The sequence below is a fragment of the Saccopteryx leptura genome, chromosome 1, assembly GCF_036850995.1.
Source record: "Saccopteryx leptura isolate mSacLep1 chromosome 1, mSacLep1_pri_phased_curated, whole genome shotgun sequence".
In the NCBI taxonomy this organism is placed as follows: domain Eukaryota; kingdom Metazoa; phylum Chordata; class Mammalia; order Chiroptera; family Emballonuridae; genus Saccopteryx; species Saccopteryx leptura.
The window spans coordinates 351,963,688-351,983,529 of NC_089503.1; the positions used below are offsets into that span (position 1 = coordinate 351,963,688).

The 19,842-nt window shown below is 39.6% G+C and overlaps 1 protein-coding gene across 3 annotated transcripts in view; it reads right to left on the reverse strand.

The window, feature by feature from the left end:
- KCNQ5 (potassium voltage-gated channel subfamily Q member 5) overlaps positions 1 to 19,842 on the reverse strand; it is a 592,119-nt gene that overhangs the window by 211,100 nt on the left and 361,177 nt on the right. For all 3 annotated transcript variants that reach the window (XM_066359020.1, XM_066359022.1, XM_066359021.1), the window contains exon 2: positions 18,656 to 18,746. In XM_066359020.1, the coding sequence (XP_066215117.1) occupies positions 18,656 to 18,746 (91 nt within the window). The remainder of the gene's footprint in view (positions 1 to 18,655; positions 18,747 to 19,842) is intronic.

The following is a 19,842-nucleotide window of genomic DNA, read 5'->3' on the forward strand; positions in this document are numbered from 1 at the left end:
AATAAAACTAGACAAAGCTTGGCTTATCCTATTTTCTGCTTAAATTCTTGTTGGTGATCTAAAGCATTGATTGTGTTGCAACAGTTTTGGCAAAATTGCCATCTATTTCTCCAAATTTGGTAACTATCTGGGTCGGAAGTCTTTGGGATTGTGGGAAGACAGTGAGTCTCAGCTCACTCTTCACTTTTCTGACAGCTAAGCCAAAACTGGGGAGAAAGGACTTCAAATTTCTCTTATTTTCTGACTTTAGGCCTGCTTGTAAAGAAGTGACCATAAAGTGAGACTATTTAGGAGAGATTAGGGACAAAATAGTACTATCTTCCTCAGTCTCTCAATCAAATGTTGAGTGTTCAAGATGTTAAGGAAAATACACAGCTGACCCAGTTATTTCACTTCTGGGTATATGTCCAAAGAAATCTGAAACACTAATTCGAAAAGATATGTGCATTCCTGCAGCATTAATTACAATAGCCAAGATACGGAAGCCACCTACGTGCCCACTGATGGGCAAATGGAATATTACTCATAGAAAGAATGAAATCTTGTCATTCGCTACAATGTGGACAGACGTTGAGGGTATTACGCTAAGTGAACTAAGTCACACGGAGAAAGACAAATATCATATGATTTCATTTATATGTGGAATCTAAAGAACAAAATAAACACACAAGCAAAATAGAAACAAACTTATAGATACAAGGAACAAATTGATGATTGCCAGATGGGAAGGGGATTGAGGGAATAGGCAAAACAAGTGAAAGGGTTTAAGTAATACCCACTGCTAGCTAGACAAACAGCCATGGGGAAGTAAAGAACAGCATCAGGAATATAGTCAGAGATATTGTAATTACTATGTCTGGTGTCAGATGGATAGTAGACTTATCAGCGGGCTCACTTTGTAAGTTACATAAATGTCTAATCACTATGTTGTCCACTTAGAACTAATATTGTATGTCAACTGCAATCGAAAAAAATTAAAGTAGAAAAATAAAAGCATATGGCTTATATTTAGCACTAGGACATAAATGGTAAAATGTTTGACTTTTCAGCAATGCTGAGCTGTGCCAACGAGGTTAGTTGATGACCACTGGGTAAGCGGCATGCTTGCTCTACGCATGGTAGCTTCCTCAGGCAGGGACCTGATTCATAAAAGCTCAGTGTCATTATTTGCTTTGGTGATTTTTATTTTTGTCTATTTTAAAAATAACCTACTTAAATAATGTTTTTGTTCATCTGAAATGTCAGTCTTATAAAAAGTGGCTAGTCACTACAGTGGTTAGAAATTTCCATCTTATAATTTAAAAAAAGTTGTCATCGACAGAAACATCAGAATGAATTTTGGTTCTGGCTACAGTCAAATCATGTTGAGATTTTATTTCATCCCTCTGTATATCTGAATATTACTGAGACAAGAGAAAGAGTAATCAATTTTTCTTGGAGTTTTTCCCAAGCAATTAATTCTTCTCTTTAGTTTTCTTACTCTCATCTCCTGAAAATCTCAAACTGATTATTTAAAAATTTCCAGCTATCATTTGATAATATATCAAGGGACCTGCACATGTAGATTACCTAAATATTCTTTAAAAAAATTCTTTTCCTTTGATTTTCTTTGCCAGTGATTAAACTCTTACATTGATATTTGGTGTTTAGGTATTTTGCCAGGTTTATTTATGTCAGAGGCTTAAGGCTAAGGGCTGACTTTTTACTGTTCACAACAGCTTAGGTGAGTGATTCTCAAGGGTGCAGGAAATTACTTACCATGTGTGAGGAGGTGATTTTGATTTATCCAGTGATTGTTGGAAGGAGAACTGATATTTGGGGAAGATGCTAGATTCCTGCAAAAACACTGATCCCATATAACCTTAGACATTTAAGTAGGTGAAAAGGAACCAACCTTTTAAGGTGCTCCACTGCTTGGGGAAAGGAATTACATTCCTCTATCATGTGGGAAAATGGGCCACAGGCAGGGGATTGCAGTCTCCCTAAAGCTTAATGGATTTTTATCAGAGACTTAGGATAATTTAGAACAGCTCTCAGTGATGCTTTTTTAAAAATTTTTTTTTATTTTTTTATTTATTTTTTTGTATTTTTCTGAAGTTGGAAATGGGGAGGCAGTCAGACAGACTCCTGCATGTGCCCAACTGGGATCCACCCGGCATGCCCACCAGGGGGCGATGCTCTGCCCCTCTGGGGTATTGCTCTGTTGCAACCAGAGCCATTCTAGTGCCTGAGGCAGAGGCCATGGAGCCATCCTCAGCACCCAGACCAACTTTGCTCCAATGGAGCCCTGGCTGCGGGAGGGGAAGAGAGAGACAGAGAGGAAGGAGAGGGGGAGGGGTGGAGAAGCAGATGGGTGCTTCTCCTGTGTGCCCTGGCCGGGAATCGAACCTAGGACTTCCGCACGCCAGGCCGACACTCCACCACTGAGCCAACTGGCCAGGGCCTCTCAGTGATGCTTTTAAAAGAATCTTGCACCTGACCAGTGGTGGTGCAGTGGATAGAGTGTTAATTTGGGACATTGAGGTCCCAGGTTTGAAACCCTGAGGTTGCTGGCTTGAGTGTGGGGTTGCTGGCTCCACTTGAGCTCCCCACCCCCTTTCAAGGCACGTAAGAGAAGCAATCAGTGAACAACCAAAGTGACGCAACAACGAGTTGATGCTTCTCATCTCGTTCTGTCTCTCTCTCTCTCTCTCGCTAAAAAAAAAAAAAAAAAAAAAAAAAAAAAAAAAAAATCTTGCTTTAAAAAAATTAATTAGATTCACTGAATCCTCAGTTTAATGCTGATCCATAGCTACTTCAGGGAAGAAGGCTTCATTCACAATTTTGCATCCATCTTCCGGGAGCCACAAGACTGTGGATGAAGACTGCTGTAAGCTTATATTCTAACCCTTTAAATTTCAGTGCTGAAGCCAACACAGGTGGTAAGCCATGTCTGGGAAATTACCTAACAAAATACCTCAAGTTTAAATTTTAACAGAAGAGATCCTTAGCATTAGTTTTCTAGGGGCATGACATAAAGAATAAGAGTATTAATTAAGACAAAGAGTATTAAAAAAGAAGAGTATTTTTTTGTTGTTGTATTTTTCTGAAGTGAGAAGTGAGGAGGCAGAGAGACAGATTCCCGCATGTGCCCCACTGGGATCCACCCAGCATGCCCACTAGAGGGTATGCCCATCTGGACCGTTGCTCTGTTGCAACAGGAGCCATTCTAGTGCCTGAGGTGGAGGCTATGGAGCCATCCTCAGCACCGTGGCCAACTTTGCTCCAATAGAGCCTTGGTGGTGGGAGGGGGAGAGAGAGACAGAGAAAAAGGGAAGGTGGAAGGGTGGAGAAGCAGATGGGCGCTTCTCCTATGTGCCCTGACTGGGAATTGAACCCTGGGACTTCCACATGCCGGGCTGATGCTCTACCACTGAGCCAACCCTCTACCACTGAGCCAGCCAGCCAGGGCTAGAAGAAGAGTGTTAAGCATACGTAAGTCTGATCGCATAGTGACTTGTTCACCATAATGGTAGCTACTGTTTCCTTGTACAATTTTCTTGATCTCTACCTCTCAGAGTTTCTTTATTTCCCCTACATACCCTGATTTAGAATTCCCTGGACTATAGAGAAAATATTTCTAATACTTTCTGATGGTCCCAAATGAATAAAATGTAATATTTTAAAAACGAGCCTATTTTTCCTCTGAATCTATTTCGTGTTCTCAGTCTTGGGTTAATGGTGTCACTATCTGACCATGGCCCAAAGTCAGACCCGCAGGCATCTTCACCCCAGTCGCTCACTTCAAACACCTTCTCTAGTTGGCTCAGCCTCAGAAATGCCCCCTGAATCCAGCCTTTTGCCTTCTTTCCCTGTTTCTGTTTTAGTCCTACATTAGTTGTGTGGCCCAGGGCAATGCAGTGGCCTCTATTCTTTCTTGTACCTTCTCCATTTCAGCTACCCTCAAAGGGGTACTCAGAATTATCTTTCTCAAAACCACATTTGATAGGGTCATCACATTAAAGAACTCCTTTTGACTTTTACCACTCACAGCATAAAATCCAAATGAGTTTATTTGGAAAACTAGGTTCTTCCCAGTGTGATTTCAACCTTCCTCTGAGCTTCCATTTGTCTACCTGACCCCCCTAAAATCTAGTCAGACTGATCCAGACTTTTGTGATTTTAGACACATCTTAAATGTCACCACCTCTGGAAACCTTCCTTCACTCACAGTGGGGGAATTAATCACTCCCTCTGGTGTAGCTGTTTGTTCTTGTTAAACATTTCTATTAAACCATCATATTTTTGAATTACATAGTCTCTGATTCTGCTTATTTTTTCATTCTCTTACTTTTGCTTTTCTCTCTCTCTTCTGATTCTGAAAGTTTTTGAAATTTTATTTTATGTAAAAAACAGGAAAAAATAGAATAATCCAAATAAGATTAAAGAGGAGGCTAGGGTAGAACCTATAGCATAATAGGTACTAGCAAAATGCTTATTTATGCAAGGTTTAATGCAAAATATATGTTAAAAGTGAACTATAGATAATGTATTGTGTGCAGTCTGAAGAGGGAGTGATAACTGTGTCTTAGTTTGATTAAGTTCAGTTGTTTTAAAATGCTATCATAGAAAGCTGTTTAGAGACTTTAGTCCCTACTTCTTTTGTCTCTAGAGATCATTAGTGAATGACTCAGGCATTCCTAAATGACTTTTTAATTAAAATATGATAGTGTTGAATAACTGGCTAAGTCATTGCAGTAATTCTCTCTTGTTACATGATCTTATTAATTTTTAATGTTGGCTACTGACTCATGTTATACTATTATTTTTTAATGTTAACAATCAGCCTGCTTTGATATTAGGTCAAAGTATTTAATAACATAAATACTTAATTATCCCAGATTCAGAAGAGTAAGTGAAAATCAACAGGAAATGAAGATGAATGAAAAAAAAAGAGCAAAAGTTAGCAAATAATCATTTTAAGGTTTTGGAAGTTGTGCTCTGCAGTACTTATACTTGCCTTTATTGGGGTTCTATATGAGTGAAAAATTGGTTTTGGAATTTCATACTGCTAAAATTAAGTGATTAATTAAAGTCTGAGTGTTTTAGTGTCACCCTGGAAGCACTGAACTTATATACGAACTTATTAAGAGCTTGCTGTTAGTACAGGAGAGAAAAATCTGGGTCTACCCATTCATTTCACACACTTGATAGTTTCATTTTGGTCATCTTCTGTTCTGGGCACTGAGCATGTGTTTTGTTTAGGCATTGAGATGAAAGTGAACACAATAACAAAAGTCTACTTGTATTCTAGTGACAGAAACCAATAATGAAAAAGAGCCACAAACAAGCAAGAAAATATCAAATAGTGATAGATGCTATAGAGCCAACAAAACAAGGTTACATGTGGAGAATTCTTGCTGGCATCTTTAGATTGGTGAGTCACTCAATTTTCAAATATTTATGGAGTATCTCCTACATGCTAGGCACTGTGGCACATACATATTAGGACATACAAAGACTACTGACAGTTAATCTCTATTTTTATGTAGTTTTCAGCCTAACAGAAATAAACTATATGTTTGGAAAACCAACAATCATACCAGAGTGTGAACGTTGCTGTCAACCATTTCCCCTGAGCCACGCTGGACCCCAGAGAACAGAGGAAGGGAATATCAAATCTCCTGGACAGTCAGGGAAAACTTCCAGGAAGAGAGGAAATGAGCTGAGACTTAAAAAATGAATAGGAATTACCAAGGTGGTAGAAAGAAGTGGTAGAATTGTGCTTTTTAAATAGAAAGAATAAAATTAATAAAGACATAGAGGCAGTGTGCATGAAAAATATGAATGACTTAGTATTGCTGGAGTGTCGAGTGTGACTGTAAGTGTGTGTGTGTATGTGTGTGTGTGTGTGTGTGTGTGTGTGCATTGTACATAGTTGATTACAGGTACACATACATAGAGCAATGCCTGTGTGGGCAATTTTAAGGGAAACTTGTGTCAAAATAAGCTTCGAGATAAAGGAAAGACCAGAGATATGTATGGCAAGCTAAGGAACTAGATCTTTTAATTATAAAATTTATTTAGAATTTTACTTTTGGTTAAAAATTGGAAAAGATAGAATAATCCAAATATTACAGGTTCTATTTACATATTGAGAAGATATCAAAAGACTTAAGGGTTAAATAAAGTGAAACATGAAGTTTACATTTATTAAATCAAATTATCTTTTATCTTAAATAAAATTTTCTCCACTTGGTTAATTGTAACAGTCTTAAAATTTGATTTTACCTGCAGCACCACATAACACTATTTTTCTATCTAAACTGTATAAAAGTTTCTTTAATTAAAATTGAGGCTAAATTTTAAAATTTAAACTTTTTTTTTTTTTGTATTTTTCTGAAGCTGGAAATGGGGAGAGACAGTCAGACAGACTCCCGCATGCGCCCGACCGGGATCCACTCGGCACGCCCACCAGGGGCGACGCTCTGCCCACCAGGGGGCGATGCTCTGCCCCTCCAGGACATCGCTCTGCCGCGACCAGAGCCACTCTAGCGCCTGGGGCAGAGGCCAAGGAGCCATCCCCAGTGCCCGGGGCCATCTTTGCTCCAATGGAGCCTTGGCTGTGGGAGGGGAAGAGAGAGAGGAAGGAGGGGGGGGGGGTGGAGAAGCAAATGGGCGCTTCTCCTATGTGCCCTGGCCGGGAATCCAACCTGGGTTCCCCGCATGCCAGGCCGACGCTCTACCGCTGAGCCAACCGGCCAGGGCAAAATTTAAACTTTTGATGAATAGTCTGTAAAGCTTGAAGATTTATTTAACATAGCTGATAAAGGGGAGAGTAGAAAAGTTTGGGTAAAGAATATTCTGAACTACCATCTGATATAGAGATTTTTATCCTTTGGATTTATTTGACCAAAGAAGGACACACCACCCCCAACTTCGTGCCGCTGGTGCCTTTCACTTGAAAAGACCATGTTATCAAGCAGAATACAGGTATGCTTCTGAGCAGGCAGAAAGAATAAGATTGTGCTCACTTCCCTACTGGCTTTCCAGCAGCAGTGCAATGGAGGCATTGCTGGTTTTAAAGCAAACCCAGTTTTAGGGCAAGACTGCTCACTAAAAGAAGGGCTTACAATGAAAATAAAGCTAACGCAAATCACTCTAAACCTATGGAAGCAGAGATCTTACAAAAACAACAATGCTAATATTTTTTAATAGAGGTAAAAAGATATGTCAACATTAGAGATACAGAGAGCAGCCTGTAGCGGGCTCAGAGGGCTGGCTGAAAAGGTGAAGGGATTAAGAAGTACAGATTGGTAGTCACAAAACAGTCTCAAGGATGTAAAGTACGGCATAGGGAATATAGTCAACAACAATATTGTCATAATTATGTATGGTGTCACATATCTATTAGGCTTCTTAGAGGAATCACTTCGTACATTATATAAATGTCTAATCACTATGTTGTATACCTGAAACTAATAAAAAATAACGTTAAATGTCAACTGTAATTGAAAAATAAAAAAATATAAAAGATATATCAACAAAATAAAGGCTTTATTTATATAATCTAAAAAACACGATGTCAGATTCTAACGAGGAAATGCTGCAGTAAGCCCGGCCATCACCACACAGACGTGAAGACAGCTTGATGGAAGGGGCTGTCGGGAAGGGTGCAGGCGGGTGAGTTACAGGGACGAGGGCCCCACGTCATGTCGCTGGTAGAGAGAGTAGCAGGCTTTGCAACAGTGTGGTGATGTTAAAGATGGATCTCTTCCGTTTATCACCTTATGTTTGTGTCTTTTACATAAAGACCGGGAGAACTGCCTAAAAGCACTTCTAAGGCAGAGCAAGTGTCCAAAATAAAGAAGGCAGGCACGGTCAGTTTGCACTCTTTCAGGCTTGCCACGTCCAGCCAGGCTGATAGGCTTTAAGTTCAGCGGCTGCTATTTGGGAAAATCATCTTCAACTTCCATGTTCCATTGACATCATTACTGCATTTACAAAAGCAGATGAGGTAATTTGCATTATGGAAACATAAGGTAAAAGAGGAACTGCACTTGCATAAGACTCAAAATTCTCCACCTGATCTAGTTAGAAAAAGAATTTTAGAGAACCAGTACAGACAGGGATGAGGACCATATGAGTATTTCAGTGTACAGCTGGTGTGTCGTGCGTGCGTGCGGTGCCTCTGGCTCCCAGCCTACCTGGTAGGTGCTTAGTGAATATATGATGAGTTAAAGCAATGGATCAATGTGCAGCTCAAAGTAAAAAAAAACCAATTCTTTAGTTAGCAGAGGCAACACAAGGAAACGCTTGTCCTCACAGCGTTGGACTCCTGAGCTACCCAGCTGGGGTTTACCATTTCAGTCCTCCAGCCTAGAGCTCTGCATTGCTCCTGTTTGGACTCCACTCACAGACAAGCTTCCCAGCCTGGTCACACAGCTCACTCGCTTCAGCTAGTCAAGTGCCTCTGTCTGCCTGGCAACAGTGACCCTGACTGTGCAATTTCTCACGACTGTGAACCACAGGTCCAACCCAGAAAATGATCCAGGAAGGAGCTTGCAGGAGAGAAGCAAATGGGTTAGCTAAGTAGAAAACCCTCCAGCTTTGTAGTAATCAACTCCCAAGTTCTCCAGTCTTTATTATCATGACAGCAAAGAGGCAGGGATCCTCACCAACCCCCTTCACCTCTGCATAACACATTCCTGTTATGTTAGGGGTTCTCTTTCTTTTAAGGTTGCATTTTATATCGATTTGTACTTGATTTCATCTGACTAAAGAACAGTCAGTAGAGTGGGGGGAGGGGAAATGAGAGTGAATCCTCCCTCCTGCCCTCCCTCTCCAGGGTGCTCCCTTCATTCACCCCCTGCCGTACTCCCAGCCTCACCCAAGGGTGGTTGAGGCCTGGGGTTCACATTTCTTTGTTAAGGCTGTTCTGCAGAGGGTTTTCCAAGTTTGCCCATGATGCTGGGATCTTGCAACATTGAATCTCCTTCAATTAGCCTTCAGGGAGCTAAGGTTGGGGGCTTGTCACACGCGCGGTCATTTTCCTGTTCTGCATTTGCCAGTAATGTTCTGTGGATTCACTGTGATTTATAGTCTCTGGGGGAGCCAGGTCTGTAGCATTTTCATTGAATTCAGCCTGTAATGTTGTTTGTCAGACTGCCATTTACAGTTTGGAAGTTTTTTCTTTAATCTATTATAAAGAAGCATGCTGTGTCCTGTGACCCCTCATGCATAGCTGCATGGGTACTGGGGGACACACCCACTGCTTCCAGTCTTTGGCCTTGTGTAATATTCAATATTCAAGGTATGGGCATGATTAGTAGTAATCTATATTTGAAGATAGTTTTTGATAATCTTATTTGTAATTTTCATGAGAAACAGATGACAAGAGAGTCTATTCTCTCATGTGCATATGTCTTAAAGTGGGAATAAAAAAAAACAACAGGCCCTGGCCGGTTGGCTCAGTGGTAGAGCGTCGGCCTGGCGTGCAGGAGTCCCAGGTTCGATTCCCGGCCAGGGCACACAGGAGAAGCGCCCATCTGCTTCCCCTCCCCCTCTCCTTCCTCTCTGTTCCTCTCCTCCCCTCCCGCAGCCAAGGCTCCACTGGAGCAAAGTTGGCCCGGGCGCTGAGGATGGCTCTGTGGCCTCTGCCTCAGGTGCTAGAATGGCTCTGGTTGCAACAGAGCAACGCCCCAAATGGGCAGAGCATCGCCCCCTGGTGGGCATACCGGGTGGATCCCGGTCAGGCGCATGCAGGAGTCTGTCTGACTGCCTCCCCATTTCCAACTTCAGAAAAATACAAATAAATAAATAAATAAATAAACCCCAAAAAACAACAACAACAACAACAACAGATTAACCCATTTCTCTTTCATCTCTTAATTTCACCGTTTATTTTCTATAGACCCATGATTTCATTTTTAATTGTTCTAGAGTATGTCAGAGGCTGTAAACAAAGCTGTGTTTTAGGTATGCTTCCAGGGCAGGGTAGTGTCTTACTCATATTTGGGACTCCAGTCCCCAGAACAGAGACTGGAATGTAGAAAGCACTTAATATATATTTTAGTTTAAACCTGCAGTAAATTAACTGACTGGACCTGGAGAAATTAAGACAGCATAGACAGGATCTGGGGAAACATCTGGAAACCTATGGAAATCTGCAAGATCAGACACTGGCTGGGAAATCCAGCCTGGGATACATAGGTCAGAGCCAGATGCAGATCTAAACCAGAGAGGCAGCGAGAAGACGGAGGGTGGCAGGCAACCACAGATAGTGCAAAAGGCACCCGGAATGCGGCAGGAGGCAGGCATTTTGGAGCCGTGCAGTATGCAAAGGGCAGACTATCTCAGTTCTGAGAAGGAAAGCCTGCCCCAGACTTTCTGTGAGGCATTGACCCACTATGCAGGACGTGCTGCTTTGTTGTAACCGTGGAACCACACTTACTGCTCCAGTCCACCCCTCCCTCTGCTCACCCTGCCTCTGTTTTGTCTAGGCTCCCATCAGGTTCTACATGAATGACTGCGATTGCTTCCTGAGTGGCTTCAGTCCTATGGCTGCCCTACTCCAGTCCATTCTAGAGTCAGGTACAGTATCTCGTTGTAATTTTGGTGCCATATTCATGACACTGTGAAAACTTCAATATTACGCCGTATAATTAAACATTTGGTCATCTTCTTTCACTAAATATTTATTGATCATTTGCCACCAGATACCACTGTATTAAATGCTATCACTGAATCAGCTTTAGATCCTATTCTCAAGAAATTTCTATTTTAACTGGTGCCTCATTTTTCTCCACTCTGCCCCTGGCTTACTCTCCTTCAGTTGCTCTGGTTTTTCTGCCTTCCCTTCACTCAGTAGCGTTTGCTCCTGCCCAGGACTTTTATCCTTGAAGCTCCCCCTGCCTAGAATGCTCTTTCCCAGAATCCCTGCACGGCTTGTTGCCTCACTTCACTGAAGTCTCTACTAGAAAGCTACCCTCTTCTGTGCAGTTCTCTAAACATATTATCAAAACACCCCTTCACTATCTATTCTTTTCTCCTGCTTTTCTTTTATTTATATCACTTAATATGTTGATTTGTTAATTTGTTTACTATATGTTTTACCCACCAAAATGTGATTTCCATGAGGATAGAAATTTTGCCTGTTTTGTTCATTGCTGCATAAATATTCTTGAATAAATTAATAAGGGAGGACATACAATGCTTAGTAACCAATGCTGAGGGTGAAGTCAGTGGGAAGAGACAGTTTATTCAGGAGAATGGAAGTGTTTGACCCAGGTTTCAAACGGTGGAAATTATTCCAGCCTGGAAAGATCATAAGAGAAGAGTGTTCTCCCTGTATTGCCAACCGTCTTGGACTCTGTTATTTCCTAACAACCCTCAAACGTTTGTCTAACCACCTGTTTCTCTCTTTGTCTCTCAGTTGAACATACTTTTGTGGAGCTCAAAAGGACATAGGAGATCAGTGTGGACCTAGTTGAGTGTGGCTTATTGATAGCTCTAACGGTGTCTGTTGAGCTGCTCATCAAGTCTCAAAACAAAGTTGAACAGAGTAATTCTATACTATAGACTGGACCACTTGGTTAGATGCCAAGCTTGCATCAGAAATATGAAAAGTTCTTTCCTTCTTTAATTGTAAATAGAGACCTGGTGTTTTTCAGACACTTTCATTTTTTTTAACTTGCACAACTATTTGCTCTAATATCTGAAATACTTTTCATAAGGCAACCTACTGTATTATTATCCCTCAGTTAAGAGTCAGTGTAGGTGTTAAGCTTCTATTTTTTCTTTTCAGTCGTCAGCAGATTGATGAGGGTCATTAGTCTCCATAAATCATTTTAAAGTTTATTTGCATTTTCTTTGATGAAAGACATGCAGAGGAAAATAATTGCAGTTTTCAATGTTCATTGGGATATTCTGAGAGCTCTCTGCAGTAAATTACAGGGATGGGATGAACAACAAGAAGCATCACTCATTTCTCATATCTGATTGCTTAATATCTGAGGCTCTGTCACTTTCATTACAGATATAAGATTTAATATCTTTAAATGGATTCTTATCCCTAGACTCTGTTATACTGTCTTAGCAATGTTTAATGCTAGAACTTTAAATGTGAAGACTTAATGTAATTTCATTTCACATCAAATCCATTCAATTTTATGAGCAAATGTTTTTACTTTGCAAGGACAGGAAACTGTGTTTGTGACTGATTTTCCCCTCTCTACTAAGACTGACTGATGGGAAGTGGCAACAACCTCTCTAATTCTTCAACACTGTGTTATAGCATGGATAGCTATATAGCAATTATAAAACCCTACAGGCACCCAAGAGGAAAAAAGCAAATATGCAACAGATTAATTATTTAGTTCTTAGTAGCTTTTTCAAGAGGACTCTTCACTTTACAAAAGGATTCACTGCAGATTTTCTTTAAATAGTAAGCTCCACTAGTGCATTTAAGATATTAATTAGATCTGCCTAAGTTGGATTTGTACACATTTTAGGAACTGATTCATTGTGCAAAGAAATAGCAAACCCGTATTTGCTTTGCCACATGAAGCAAAAACAGCAAATATGCATATGCTCTATCTGGAAGGTGCCAAACACCCAGATGTTTGACCAAACCTGGATATCTGGCCATGTGTTCAATAAAGTCCTTGTCCAAATGCTTAGTATATTTGTGGTTTGGAGTTTTTCTAACCCAGTAGGAGAATAGAGGTACAAATTTGCTGAGCTTCTCTATCTTGCAAAAATGATAAGGGCATTACTTTTACTGTTTGTGGCTGGGACTTTTAGAAATGACCACCTTCAGTGAAAATTTTACAAACGATATTCATCACTTTCACTAAATGGAGAGGTAGTCTATTTTCAATGTGTTCAATGATCTGTATTAAATTCCTAAAAGGAATATTTAAAAATTATTTTGGAAGTAAAAAATATACCCATTCAAGAGGAAATATACTATAAACAGCATTGTTCTTCAGAATGTAGAATATGAAATGCTAAAATATACAATCTCAGGTAATAAAATCTAAAGAAGTCAAAACAAAACTTTCTACAATTGTTTAATCTGGAAATCGGAGCACTCTGCTCAATAGCATAACGCTCATCTGAAAGTAGGCGGGGCCAGTTTTACACTTAACTATGTACCCCACGGGTCAGGCTGTTGACTGTTTGCAAATAGTATTTAGAGTTCTTGATACAAAGATCTTATAGTGATCTGAATTGATATACCCATTTGTGATAACTTTGTAAGTGGGCCCTTTATGAAAAAAGAAACTAACATCCCTAGTAAAAGGGTGTAAGAATCACTTGGCATAATTAAAACCAAAAAGAAGCCTGAGACATCAGTGCTTCATTGACTGGTGAAAAATGCACTTCATAGACTTTCCAGTCTTGATGAAGAAGCAAGAGAATGAGGTTGCTGGATGCTTTGAAGACAGTCCAGGTTTTCAGTCAGCAGGCCATGGACTCCTGGCTCTGTCTTGTACTGGGTATCTGATCTTGCAACTTAGGCATTCAGTAAAATGGAAGGAGTTATATTTGAATTGAAAGTTTTTTTTTTTTAATAAAAATCAATAAGACATAAATAAAAGATACTTATAAAATGCTAGCTTTATTTCAGTTTTAAAGAATTTATAAAACATAAGAAATTAACACCAGCCTTTATTTGTCCTTGGTATTTGGACCCACAGCTTTGTGTCATGACCTGGAGTTCATAAGCGTTATCTCCATAGTGAGGGCAGAGCAAGCACCCCAGTCAGACTGCAGTTATCCCCAACCCATGCTCCCCTCAGAAGAAGGGCTTATATTGCCATGATGTTGCCAGCAGATAAACTTATCAAAAACTACAATAATAAAAATCGGTTTCATTAGTCATCAAAAAATAAGTAGTTGTTGAAAATACATACCTGCACGCTGAACGTATACCATTGAGTCCATTTTAGTTAAATGAACATAATTGTGCAGAAAGTTACCCTAATTATCTGTATTCCTGATAAGAAACTCTTGCAAAAATACTTGTTTTCTCTTAGAAGAGTATATTTCCTCTCTATAGCAGTTTCAAATATTCCACAGTTTACCTGTACTCATGTGCTTATTATGCCACGGTTATATGTATGCAAGAGCCAGTGATTATATTTGCTAGTTTTCTCTATGCTCAGCTCAGTTCTAAGCATTAGAATTCAACTTATCATCACAACATTTTTATAAATAGGGTATCTTATTATTAGCTTTTTTTGTGAGAGGAGGGTCGATACAGAGACAGACTCTTGCATGTACCTCAACTAGGATCCACTGAGCAACCCCAGTCTGGGGTCAGTGCTCTGCCCATCTGGGACCACTCTCAACTGAATAATTTTTTAGCATCTGAGGCGGAGGCTCCACAGAGCCATCCTCAGTGCCCGGAACCCATGCACTTGAACCAATTGAGCCATGGCTGTGGGAGAAGAAGAGAGAAAGAGAAGCAGAAGGAGGGGTGGAGAAAAAGATGGGTAGTTCCCCTGTGTGCCTTGACTAGGAGTCAAACCCGGGACTTCCACACACGGGGTTGATGCTCTACTGCTGAGCAAACTGGCCAGGGCCATTATTCACTTCTAACTGATGAGAAAACAAAGACACAGGAACTAATTTCCCAAAATCCCATAGCTAAAAACTGGTAGAAGTGAATTTGAACTCAATAGTATCAATCACATTCTTCAGTTTATGCTCCACTACTTCTGTGGAGAGAAATAAGGGAACCTCATATATATCATGAAACCCCAATTCATACAACTGAAAAGAATAAAAGAGAAAATTAACATGGGTATTTGTTTGGTTTGTAACTGAGGCAAGTAAGTTAGAAGTTTGCAAAATAGCATTGGAATTGCCATTCTGAATGAGAATGATGAAAGCCTCCCCTTGGGGTCTGTGGGTGGAGAGCTGAAGATTCTATGGCAGCCCCAGGACGTGAGCAAGACCAAGTCCAAAGTAATGGCCTGTAACCCTATGTGGATGTCCTCAATGAAACAGGTGGAAAGCGTGAGTGTCAAAGAGGGCCCTGGGCAGTTTGTCAGGGACTAGTTTGCCTGGAGTGTGCTCCCTGCACGGAAACAGAATCAGTTAGAATATAGGAACATCTCTTAATATGTTTAAAAAAACCCAAATGGGACAGAGTTATGAAAAATATAAATTATGATGTATAATTTTTATATAAGTCTTCTAAATTTACTCTTCTAATTCTATTATGACCAAAAGTTTACAAAAGTGACTTTATTGTAAATTTCTGTGAACACTTTTAAAGCCATTCCTATTGCCATTTGGATGGCAATTCTTCAGATATAGTCCACGTTGGGACCTAAAAACACTCTTAGTTAGAACTGTGTCCTATGAATCATATCCTGTTGTTCAGAGGATAAACAGATTTTGAAATCAGATTAATTATCTCAAACATGCATGGTAAAAGAATAAATAAGAGATTCTCTAAATCATTAATATTTCTCTTGTTTTTTTCCCCCCGATATTCTACAACTGATTAAACTTTATGATATATTGTTAACTAATTTATTAATATCTGAAGAATAAAAAGGTTGTACTTGATTTTTTTGATCCAAATAAAACATAGTTTGGGGAGATAGCATTAATGAAGAAGAATAACATCAGTATAATCTTAGACCTGCCACACAGTGTGCATATTTCTAGGTTGGTTTCAAGAATACACTTTGGGTTCAAACACATCCTGACAATTTATTACTTAGCTCAAAAACAGTAGGAGAAACATACCCTCTCCTTATGGAAAGCTGTGTAGCAACGGCTTTCTGGGAATATCTAGATATTTGCAGCATTTACCACCATGCTCAAAACAAAGGCCTCATTTACATAAAAGGACTAAATCCAAAGGCATTCAAGATGGAAAAGAGATGTACAAATGGCAAACAGGTCCATTAAAAGGTGCTCAATAGCCCTAATCATCAGGAAAAGGCAAATCAAAAGCACAATGAGATATATCACCTCACACCTGTCAGAATGGGCATTATAAAAAAGACAAGAGATACCATATGCTGGCCAGGATATGGAGAAAAGTGAACTCTCCCTCATGTACTGTTGATGGGAATGCAGACTGGCACAACTATAGAAAACAGTATGCATATTCCTCCTGAAATTAAAAATAGAGCTGCCATATCACCCAGCAATCCCATCTCTGGATGTATACATGAAGGAAATGAAATCAAGACCTCAAAGTGGTATCGGCATCTCCATCTTCATTGCAGCATTTTTACAACAGCCAAGACATGAAACAACCTAAGCGTCCATCAACGAATGCATAAAGAAACTCTGTTTTATACAGTGAAATAGTTATAAAAAGAAGAATATCTTGCCATTTGTGACAACATGAATGGACCATAAGGGCTATATGCTAAGTGAAATAAGTCAGAGAAAGGCAAATGTTGTATGATCTCATTTACATGTAGAATCTAAAAAACAACAAAAACATCCCCAAACTAAACTCACAAGAACAGAGAGAAGATTGGTGGTGGCGGGGGTTGGGGGCCGGGGGCCGGAGAGAATGCGAGAAGGTGGTCAAAGAGTGCAAACTTCCAGTTATAAAACAAGTTCTGAGGATCTGATGTACAGCATGGTATATGTAATAGACAATTCTGTATTGTATACTTGAAAATGACTAAGAGTATAGATCTTAAAGGTTCCCAACAAACACACACACACACACACACACACACACACACACACACACACGGTAACTATGTGGTGCTGAAGGGTTAATTAACTTTATTGTGGTAATCATTTTGCAATATATTCATATATAAAGTCATCACATTATACATCTTACTTACACAATGTTATATGTCAATTACATCTTAATAAAGCTGAAAAAAAAAGGTCAAGGGATGTGCGACAGCATCTACATTTTATCTTCTCAAATGTACTCTAGTTACTAAACTCTGATCAATTGTTTGGAAGTTTTAAAATCAAGATACTAATCAGCTCTGGGCTTTTTAATAACATGGGTTTCTGTGGACTATTTATAAACTCATTTAGCAATGAGGGAGTTTATTTTCCAAAGATTTGGAGGAAGTGAACAACATTTTCGATTCTTGACCTGGTCATACGAGAAACTTTTCTGTGCCATTCCTATGTTTGATTTATGTATACTACACTCACTGCTTACAAAAATTAGGGGATATTTTATCACTTCATATTCACTTTGAAATATCCCCTAATTTTTGTGAGCAGTATTGATACCATCAGTGATGCATGGGAATCAGTTTTTCATGTTCCCAAGTCTAACAATCAGATTTATATTTTCACTCTAAAATTCCTCGTTGCAGTTATGTATATGACCCTAAAGGCTAGCTGTGTCTTACACCTTGAGCACAGATATTTGTTGTTATCAAAGGGGTACATGAGGCTAAGAGGCCATTCGTGACCCACATGGAAACCTTATACATGGAACAAATCCCCAATGTGCTCTCTGGTCTGTCTATCTGCTCTCTATCTTGAGTTTTAAAAGAGTAACCTTAACATTATTAATATATAGCTGAGCACAATTTGTATGGAAACAAATTGGAATAGATTTGTTCCAGGCTCAAAAATGATTTCTCCCTGATGTAGGACTGAGACTTGATGAAGTCTTGGTAACATCAGGCACAAATGAGTCATCTGCAAACACAGGGAAGAAGAGCAGCTGCTCTCGGCTTAGGTTATCTGGCTGCCATCTTTCAGTTTCCACCTAGGTAAGAATAATTTTCTTATACTAAGTGCTATTGTTGTACATACCCAAGCTCTGTTTATTAGGGCACACAGCCGTCTTACCCCACCCCTCTTTCTCTCTCTTCCTTTGTAGTCCACCAGGTTTTACAGCAGAAGTAGGTTCCGGTTTAGAGTTCATTCAGATTGTTCTGAGACTGTCCATCTGATATTTTTGGACTAAGTGAGAGGGTCAAAATAGATATAAATGAACCAAACTTGCAATTGGAAGAGATTTGAGTACATAGTGCTGTAGTTTAGTTGTAATAGAAAATATAAGAGCTCAAAAATCCCAGAATAGTTCAGAATAAAATATCTTGCAGTCTTTTCCCATTTTAAAATGAATTGAGCAATTTTGTGTGGTTAAAAATTGACAGCAAAATGTAGAATTTCTCTCCAGTTAACTGTATTAGCAGTAAAACTCACAATGCATTCTGTTGGTTGAAAAGAGCATGAAGAAGTATTCTTTTTTTTTTTTTTAAATGAGGTGCTATATTCTCATCTTTCTTGGTCAATTATACCTAGCTCCTACCAAATTGTGGTTATTAGAAATGCTCTCTTTCTTGTAACTTGTAGCAATGTAATGGAGACCTCATGGACATTTATTCTCCTTATAATTTGTTTGCTACCATAGACGGACATTATTCAAACTGCTTCTAAGTATTTACTTCTATTTGTGATGTAAATGTAACACAAGATATTGCTATGCAATAGTAATCCTGAATATTTCTATAGATTCCTGAGGATTGACTAAAGTTTATAAGGGTAAGCAAATGTTTCAGTGATATTTGAAACTTTTATACTTCAAAGTAACTCTTTTTTTTATATAGAACTTTTTGCTATATGAAATGCATTTCATAAATATTGTAGGCAGTTCTTATGATATACAAACTTTATGAACATTTTGTCCATAGCTTTCACTTACCAGAATCAAGAGGCAACTCGAGGCCAGTTTTGTGTGCTCGGGGATGGTGGAAAACACTGACAAAATCAAGCAACCGAAGACAAGGAGAAAGCTGTAAAACAATGAAAAAGAGAAATCTGATGAGAACCTTGCCGTATCATAACAGGCTTAATTTCTTCCTTCTAATGAATAAAGCACCATATTCATATTCATTTGAATCGGCATTGATTCAGGCAACCCCAAACTACATCCTGCGGCCCGCATGTAGCCCCCTGAGGCCATTTATCTACACCCCCACCCCACCCCACCCCCGCCGCACTTCCGGAATGGGCACCACTTTTATTGGTGGTCAGTGAGAGGAGCACTGTATGTGGCGGCCCTCCAATGGTCTGAAAAACAGTGAACTGACCCTCTGTGTAAAAAGTTTGGGGATCCCCGGCAAAGACCTGGAAGGGACTAGCCATTCTGAATAGCAACATACGATATGATGCAGGGTGCAAATGGGGTCCTTTGCAACTGGATTAGTGGAGAGAAGGTGGTATGTGTGTTGCAGACTGTATTTAACTGTCCACATCTTAGAATCTGTGAATTTCCCATCAATGTCTTTTCCCAAGCAGGGTCCCGAGAAATGCCCTGAGAATGTGTACGTGCTCTCCCGTCCTGGGAGCATGTGCTGTCGCCGTTCTTCTTTCAAAGGAGCAGACTCTGCTCACGGTTTGTAGTTTGGGTGAACCTCCTACTGTTCTAAATGGTTGTCACTAAGTCCCAGCCTCATTTTCAGAGTCTAATATTGAGAATCTCAGAGATTCTCATTTGTTACTTCTTTACAATCATCATCATCATCATCATCATCTCATCATCTCATCATAAACATCATCATAAAGGAAGGAGATGTTTCCCTCTGTTACCATGTGTTTTCCATTTCCTTAGAGTCAAACTACTAGAGATGGGGCCCCTTCACTCTGTCTGCTCATGCACAGTGGTAGGGAGCGGAAGTCAGGGCAGACTTTTCTACCAATCAATCGACAGAGATTTTTATTCCTAGAAACCTGAAAAGTCTGAGGTCCAGAAGGGAAGCTGAGTTCCCAAGGAAATGTCTACTAAAAACAGAAGGCTTTGTTTTAAAGCTGAAGTTATTTATCCTGAACTGAAAGATTAAAAAACAAACAAACAAAACAAACAAAAACCCAAACAACAATACCTAAGCT